General features: G+C 39.9%; 1 protein-coding gene across 1 annotated transcript in view; it reads right to left on the bottom strand.

Moving 5' to 3' along the window:
- LOC109834544 overlaps positions 1-1,359 on the bottom strand; it is a 3,411-nt gene extending 2,052 nt beyond the window's left edge. Inside the window, exon 1 of the mRNA XM_020402583.1 lies at positions 1,339-1,359. Coding sequence (XP_020258172.1) covers positions 1,339-1,359 — 21 coding nt within the window. The remainder of the gene's footprint in view (positions 1-1,338) is intronic.

The following is a 9,348-nucleotide window of genomic DNA, read 5'->3' as shown; positions in this document are numbered from 1 at the left end:
GTCGAGGAGAGAAGCTAGGGTTTTTGGGGGGAGTTGGTGAGAGGAGAGAGAGAAGCTAGAGTTTGGCGAAGGAGGGACTGGAGGACGGCCAAGGATTGGAAAATTGAAGGGTTTGAAATAGGGCTGAGCATGGTTCGCTCAAACCGAAAAAACCGACCGAACCGTCCCGAACCGGTTTAGAAAAATCGGTTTTATGAGTAGGGCGGTTCGGGTCGTTTTGAAAACTTTTTAACCTGAACCGACCCGAACCGATCCGAACCGACCGAATATAGTACAATACTACCCAATTCTTATCTCAAACCCTACCCGACCCGTCCCCAAAGAGTCAAAGACTCAAACCCTAAACACATTTTCTGAATTATTATAGGTTGAAATCAATATCATTATATCAGTGTTTAATGCTTCATAATCTCCTATTTTGTTGATATCTTTTTTTTTCTTTAACACTGTTTGTTGTTTGATAAGAAGTTTGATGAAGTTAGAACCGAACAAACCGAACCGAACCGTACCGAACCGAGAAGTTAGAACCGAACAAACCGAACCGAACCGTACCGAACCGACTTGCAACAGTTCGGTTCGGTTTTGAATTATAGGCGGTTCGGTTCGGTTGTTTAAATTTTGGTAAAAACCGAACCGAACCGACCGTTGCACACACCTAGTTTGAAAGATGAGGGGAAAATAAGACGGAAATATTTTGAGCGGTGGGGAAACGAAAATTTTGCCATCCGTCTTCCTAGACCTAAACGGAAGGCCTTCTGTATAGATTGCCTTTCTACACGGGATTTTCCATGTTTGATTGAAATCAATTCCTCTATGCAAATAGATAACCTAAGATTTACTATTTATGCTACGGTAATATTTACTTTAGCATTACTATAGTAACAAACAGGAAACGAGATACTATAGTTTTTTTTGAAAAATATTACTGTAGCGTACGGAATACTACAACCTTTTTGAAAAAATTGTTGCAGAGACGGGATGTTGTAGTATTTTAAAAAAAAATACTACAGTAGCATTTAAAACCGGGATTACTGTAGCAGGGGAAAAAAAATGATGTGTCGTATACTGTGCTTTGCACGGTGTTCACACTAGTTGTAGATAAGCAAAAATCAAGATTTCTATATGTGAATAATTAGAAGAAAATTATAAAATAAAGGTTAATCCGACAATGTATCTATTATAAGCCATTTGACAGAAGAGGAAAATGTGAAACGTCAAGAATTAGCTAGTAAATATAATAAAAGATATAAGACATACAGATATGTTTTTCTCTCGGATGTTGCTACAGGGACCCAAAAAATGAGACAGATAGGGGGACAGGCGAGGTGTTAACCTCACCTTGCATAATGAGCTGGCCATGGCCAGCATTCATTATGCTGGTCATGGCCAGTTCATTATGCAATGTAAGGTTGACACCTCACCTATCCCATTATTTGTCCCATTTTTTGTCATTTTGGCATTTTTCTTTTCTCTCGTATGGTTTCTTTAACTACTAAATTGAAAAGGTTTATGGAACAAAGACGCCTTCTTTGTGAAAAATAGGCTTACTTTCTGCAATGTAGTTGCACGCTTCTCTAGCCAAGGTACTATTGACCATTGAGTAGAAAGAATATATTTTCTCTTCTTATACAAAGTTGACTTTTATGTAGAACATGCTTCCTGCAATCCTTGTTCTTGTAGAGATGTAGTAGGTTTTCTTTGTCTTTGGTATGTTAACTATACAATTTGATGTAGAACACATTGCAGATATATTTATAGCTAAACTGGACTGTCAGAAGCCCAAACACGAACCCGACAAAGGAAAATGACTTGCATCAAAGAAAGAGTATTATCTCCCAAACCGTACTCGGAATTGAACGAATTATATATGAAAATCGCTTTATTTTTTCGAGAAGGAGTCAACTAAACTAACTATTGTTTGGTTTCCACCACCTGTTTCACGAAATTCCCTCTGGATTGAGAGGTATCAGAGTTTTTCTTAGTTTTTTACTATTTTACGTAATATTTTAAGAGTTTGTTTTGGTTAAAAAATAAATCTGATTTGATTCTAAATTTGACCAATTTATTTCCCCAAATCATAGAGACCTTTTAAGGACAGTTTTGTTATTTTCATCGATAATTTTCTCTTTATTATATTCTCTTCATGGATTTAAAGATCGCTCACTGTGGATTCAAAGGACAACCCCTTGGTAGATTCTGAGGTTTCTTACTTCCGCTTGCATTACAATTGAAATATGTCGGAAACCTAAATATGTGAATTTTAGTGGATTTGGGAGAGCTTCAGGTGCCTTAATCCTCTTTGATGGCTGACCACTTTGAGCAGAAGAAGATTCCTTCACAAATGCAGAATGTTAGAAGGTCGGAGTTGGGTTCTCTAGTGGCTTCTTCAGCGATCAAATTAGTGATGATTTTAAGGGAGAAAATACATAAAAGAAGTAATTTTTTAGCATTTTTTGTCGTAGAAAATATCCTACCTTTATGCAGAAGACAATCTACATATTTATAATGAGCTGAAAATGGTATTTTGGTAACTTCAGTGGGTCCATGCAAAATAGTTAAGGTGTTGGTGTGGTCTGAGGAGTCATTATGACTTCAACGAGGGAGTATTGATAGTTCTGGCCATGTGTTTAATGCGTCGGTGGCTAGCTGACGTTGTTGGGAAAGCCGAAGCAGATAGGTTCCCTCGTGGTTTAAGATGTATCGCCAATTGCAAGGGGAGATGCCTTTCATCTCAGTCCTTCGAGAGAGTCTGAGTGATAATACCTTTCATCTCGAGCTTTTGAGAGAAAGCATGGGTGACGCCTTTCATCTTGGTTGTCAAAGTGCTTTTAGGTGGGGAGTCAGTATTCTAGAGACTTGAATTAGGTTAGTGTTATAGTGCTTAAGTCGGCTACTTGAGACGTGTGTCATCCTTTCACTAGTTTATATTTAACAATTTCAATAGTACAACATTGGCCCATTTCACTCGAACTTGGGTTTTTGGGTCCGAGTGAAATTCAAATTGTCTCCTAGAAATCTAAAGCGCATTTAATAAGGGGTTATTAATGGGACGTTGTTGATGTTATGTACTGACATAAGGAGATCGTGTGATAGTTAATGGTGGGTACCACTTCAATTTTCGAGCGGTTACCTCGATCTCGTGTGCCTTTTTAGTCGTCCTTTGATAACCGAGTCCTCCGTTCAAATCATTTCATGCGTCCACTCCCTCACCTATATATACGCCTGCTTCTCCAATAATTTAGTCTATTGCATTTGTGTGATTTCCCATCATCTCCTATGATTTTTGTTGATCTCTTTCGCCAGAATCATTGGCTTCCTCTGCTCCAAGCGCTCCTGCTTGCAATGAAGCTAGAATCACTTTGCTTCGGGAGTTTCATTCCAAAATGCTCTGGTCGATCCTTGAGATCTACTATGACTGGTTTGACATCCCTCGGGCGTTTACTCTATCGGTATCTACCACCATAGCGGGAACATAACTTTGGTGTGCTTCCAATTTCTAGAGTATGGTTTGCATTTTTCAATCCATCCATTTCTTTGATGACTCTGAGGTCCTAGGGGCTTACCGTTACAGCTCAAGCTGAACTCACTTGCCCTGTTCGTTGGCTTTGTTGTTATTTGCCATCCGGTGGGTGTAGAGCCTATGCTAAGTATCCCCGGCCACTTGATTTGTGCCAAGGTGTCCTAGAATGAGGGGTACTATTACTTACATACATCGGAGGGTTTCAAGCTTGTTCTCAACATCCCCGACTCTAATAAAAGGGTGGAGGGATTAGTTCTTCTTCATTATCGGTGCCGACCCTCTTCTAGCTTGCTCCACTTGCCCTAAGATAAAAAAAGAAGCTCTGAAAATAGGCCTCCTCCCAGTGTCTGAGAGTCATGGGTTGGAGAAAATCTGGGCCTACACGAGGCCTTGCTACATTAACTTTGTAATTCAGTACTACAAGTTGCCGACATCTCTAGCACCCATCGAACCGAGGATGATAAGGCTCAAACTGCTCTTCTAGCGCTATAGAAATGGGCAACCAACTTCTCCCAAGGTGAGTCCTCAGCAACGTCAAAAGTGCCTCTGAGCAGACTGAAATACCCTTAGAGGGGAGAGGGGTGAATAGGGTATATACTAATCTAATTTGATATTAATGTTATATTAAAACTTATTAACAATTATATCCTAACAAGATTGATATTCAACAAAATATGAGCAGAGATATGTAATTAAACAAGGGCGAAATAAACATGAACACAAGATGCAAATGAGATAGTCCGCAAATGATAATTGCAAACACACAATATGATCACAGAGTTCGTACACTCTCGGCCTACGTCTCCGCTCCCCACTCTCGAGGAGAATCTCTACTATCTCAATTAGTTTTCACCGAAAACATTTATAACTCACACAATCGATTTTCTAGCTCACCGAAACTTTCACAACTCACACAATCGTAATCGCACAATACACCTTCTAAGTGTTGGCCTAGCCCGTGTTAACTTCATTAAGTGCTTGGATTTATCACCTCTCCCTAGGCTTTACTACCAACACCACTCCTCTTGAAATTGACCCCGTCTCTCACCAACCACTTCTCTTAGTGTCCTTATGTATTACAACGTGATCTCAACAAATAGTCTCACAAATACAAAGGGTTTATTCTCTAACAAGATGAGAACTCAATTAAGCTCACTCTCAATATTACAAGCCCACAATCCAATAATTATACTATATGTGAAAATACTTAAGCTTAAGTCTTGAAATTGAGTTTAGAGAAAACTTCTCTGTAAACAAGAGTAAGATAGAATGAAATTGAAGCCCAAACACGAAAAGAATGATCTCCTCTTCCTCTTGTGAAAACCTCTTCACATAAACACTTGAAAAGCACAATTAAACAAACTTAAACCTTTGTAAAATTATTTTAAAGCTTTTCTTGGTTAGTTCAGAAGTTAGAGGGAATGTGGTATATATAGGTTCATGAAACAAAACCCAAGAACCAAAAAAATCCAAGCAAAAAGATAAAAAAAAACCCAAAAATCACGCAGGCTGGAAAACTAGCCATTACAGTTCCATTAGTTGACTGATGAGCTGATCGTTACATGCTGCTCATCTACTATCGGTCGACTGATGAACTCATCATTCAACTGATAACCTACATCAGTCGACTGAGTTGAAACTTCTGCTCTTTCCAGCGTGTTTCATCGGTCGACTGCTAACAGGCATCAGTCGACTGATAATGTGCGCATGGGTTTTTTGAACAGTAAATTTAAACTTTGAACCCTCTTTAAAAATATCAAATAAATTTTATAAAATGTAAAATTTGGGGAAATGTTTATAAACATGAAAATGAGCATGTTACAGAATTTTTTTTTTTTTGAAATATCATTTCTCGTTTGTGAAAACTCTTTGTTTTGCAAAAACTTACAAATACATGTATATTTAAAACACTTGATTTTTGACTTTTGACTTAAACCAAGTTATGAACTCTTTTTAAATTAATTTATAGACTTAATAAAAGATGTATGCATGGATTATTTAGTCAATAAACCAATAACGCAATATTTTCATAAAAATATCCAAATTGTGATAAACCCAAGGAATGTGCATGTGCATAATATTGAGCTTGAAGTATCAACACACAATATATAAATCCTAAACTATTATACCCAAGTAGTATGTGCATAATATTGAGCTTGAAGTATCAACACACAATATATAAATCCTAAACTATTATACCCAAGTAGTAGCATATGAAGCTTGTTCTTGAATTATCAACACACAATATATAAATCCTAAACTATTATACCCAAGTAGTAGCATATGAAGCTTGTTCTTGAATTTTTGACTTGATTAGTATTGGCTTCTTTTCAGATATCATCGACTTGGATATATAATAAACACAAAACACTGGAAACACACAATTATAAATTATTTGTTAAATCATCAAAATAAGATTAGATAGTAAGCTCATAAACATGAATCCTAACACAGACTTGGCCTCGGAGGAGGCTGAGCAGATAAAAGCCAATGCATCCAAAATAGACGCTCGCTTAGAAGGTACAAGTCTGACCACTGCTCATGCTGAGAGCTTGGAGAATAAGAGGAGGAGGAAGTTGAAGGTGAGAAGTTAGAGCCCATCAGGGGGTGGAGAGCCTTCAAAGAAGGCAAAGGTTAAAGCAAAGGTGAGCATACCCTTCCTGCTTGGGGGAGTGAGTAGGCAGTTAGGCTAGGCCCCACCCTTACAAGTGGGTGACGCCACACCCGGCTAGTGGGTGAGGTCTCTATTCTTTTGTCCCAGGGAACTCCCCGGGTCGCTACGTCTGACATCGTTAACTTAGATGACGAGTCCCCGACGTAGGGTGCCGGGGGTAATAACTTCTTATTGTGAGCCTAAAGGGGCTGCGGTGCAGACTGTGGAGGCGGTGATGTTTGCTTTGCCTGCCAAGTTAGCTCACCAACCCATGAAGGAGTCAGTTGTTGAAGAGGCCCTGGTTGTTCGGGTGAGGGCTCGCTTATGAGGTGGGTCAAGAGGTGAGTTTTGAGTGGCCCTTCTCCTATTGCATTGATGAGCTTTCTCAAGCTAAGTGAGAGGAGTTGAAGACGCTGTTGATCGAGTCAACATAAGCTCAGCCTCGATATGATAAGGAACCATTAGAGGAGAAGTGGTTCATCCTGGGTATTGGCTTGACAAAAGGGGGTCAGTCTCAGATTCGAGGGTCACCCAGGCCAAGCATTGGAGTAGTTTCTACTACCCCTTGATGACGAAATCCTTGCTGAGATGCTAGACTTTGGCCTTCATCAAACCCTTAAGAGCTACTTGCTTAGGAGGGCTCTTATGGATGCATGAACTGTATGTCTAGTTCGTGCACGCGTGGGAGCACTACTTCAAGCTCCGAGAGGAGATGGAGGCTCAAAAGGCTGCCCGAGAAGCAAACAGACTTAAGGGTGGCGATGAAGGAGAGCAAGCTCGTAGTGCTAAAAAGGGGTCAAGGTCAGTTGGAACGAGAGGCAAAAGTGAGTGACGAGAAGATCAAAGGTCTTCTCACTATATGTAGCCAATGGTCGAACCAGATTGCCGAGGCCCATCGATCAATCAAAAAGCTCTAGAAGGACTTCTGCCATCTTGACCATGAAATTCATGAATGGGATGGTAGAGTTAAATATTTAGAGAAGGATGCTAAGACCTGGGAGAGAGACGATGCCTATGAGGGGGCTCGATTCGCTCAGCTGGATGTTGAGGAGATGAATATTCAATTGAAAGAGGAGAAAGTCGAGCAAACAAAGGTGAGGAAGAAGGCCACCTGAGCAGCTTTGGAGGCTGAGTGACAGTGCGAGTCGTTCTCTCTGAGATCTGGGCACTGCAGGGTCTCCTCAACCACTTAGAGTTTGAGGCTTACCGGTTTGAGATCATCAAGAATTTTTGTAATAACACTCTCCGTAAAAGTGGAGGTGGCCTTGATTTGCAAACGTTGGGTTTGACTACATGACGAGACAGCCCCGCTCAAACTCAAGTCCCATCCTGAGCGGTTTAACTACCCTCCTCGCATGAAAGTTTGCCTCGATGCTCTTAAAGAAATTGAGCAAAGAGGAGGTGGACTAATGTTGGAGTGTGAGAATGGAGATGAGGATGGTGAGGAGTCTATGCAAGGAATGGGTAGAGATTCCAGTGATGATAGTTGGGTTAATCAATCGGGTAAGGGTGATGAGCAAGCTATTTTCTCGGGTCCCTAGGTGGCTTCTTTACTGACTCCTCCAGATTTTGCTCCTACAGCTTCAAGTTCATGCTTCCACTCCGAGTCTATTCAAGCTTTGCCTTCAAGTTCGGCTCCGGCTCCTGATTCTGCTCCTAAGGAGGAGCTTTTGATGTATCTTTTCTTTTTTTAAAGCATTGTAAATGTTTTTGATGTATTGTGAATACTTTTGATTTATTGTAAATACTTTTGATATACGAATGAAAGAAATTTCTTTTTTTTTTTGTCTGATTTGTGCAATTGTATTGTTGTGTGTGAATACCTATAAACTGTTATGATCCAGTCATATTAACCTGATTTGAGGCCTTGATTTACTCTCAATGGACAACCAAGGGTTTAGAGTCAGTGATGATCGGGTCAAGATGACTCGGCTTCGTGACTTGTTTTACTCTGAGTGGACACTAAATTCTTTGGTATGTGCTTGGTTTTATTCATGAATATGGCACCAAGTTCTTAGAGTCGATGATGATCGAGTCGAGATAACTCGGCTTCATACCTTAGTTTTACTCCGAGTGAACACCAAGATCTTTGGTACATGCCTTGGTTTTATTAATGAATATGATATTAATGGCTTAAAGTCGATGACGATTGGGTCGAGATAACTCAGCTTCATGCCTTGGTTTTACTCCAAGCAGATGGCAAGGTCTTTGGTACATGCCTTGGTTTTATTCATGAATATGACATCAAGGGCTTAGAATACTACAAAAATGTATAAAAGTGAAATACACAAAATATTCATTTATAAACATAAAGAGTCTTACCGTTATACCTATTGAAAGTATTTTTTGAGGTGTTCTATATTCCAAGAGCGTTGTAAGATTGTTCCATTGGAGCTTTGTAGTCGGTAAGTGCCATGGTGAACTTCTCCTATTACCATGTATGGCCCTTCTCAATTGGAGGCCAATTTTCCACAATTGGTATCTCTATCGAGGATGGCATTACAAAGAACAAGATCGCCAACTTTGAATCTTCAAAATCGAACCTTGCTGTTGTAATGTTGGGCTACGCGCTGCTAAATAGTGACTTGCAATCTGAGTGCCTACTCTTGAATTTCATTTATAAGGTCGAGTTCAACTCAAAGCCTAGTGGTGTAGTACTCTTCATCGATGTGCTGTAGTCGAATGGCTGGCATGCCGATCTCCACCTGGATGATTGCTTCCGCTCCATATGTAAGCTTGAACATGGTTTCTCCTGTGGACCTTTTATGGGTCATTCTGTACAACCGTAAAATTTTGGGTGGCTCTTTAACCTATATCTCAATTGCATCATCTACCTTCTTCTTTAAGGCCTAAAGCAAGCATTTGTTCATAGTCTCCAAGAGGTCATTGCACTTGGGATGTGCTACCGAGGATAACTTTAAGCTGGATCTTCCATTCTTCATAGAAGCTACAAAAACTGTTATTGTCAAACCAAGTGCCGTTGTCTGTGACAGAGGATGTAGGTGACCTAATTTTGCAAACAATAATTCATACAAAGTTGATGACATTGCTCTCACTGATCTTAGTTAGAGGCTTGACCTCTATCGACTTTGTGAAGTAGTCTATAGCAATAATCAAGAACTTTCGCTATCCTGCTGCCATGGGGAGTGACCCTAACAAATCTAGTCCCTATTGA

Source organism: Asparagus officinalis, chromosome 3 (genome assembly GCF_001876935.1).
Source record: "Asparagus officinalis chromosome 3, Aspof.V1, whole genome shotgun sequence".
In the NCBI taxonomy this organism is placed as follows: Eukaryota; Viridiplantae; Streptophyta; class Magnoliopsida; order Asparagales; family Asparagaceae; genus Asparagus; species Asparagus officinalis.
Note: the sequence above shows the minus strand (reverse complement) of the source record. Positions and strands in the feature narration are given on the sequence as shown.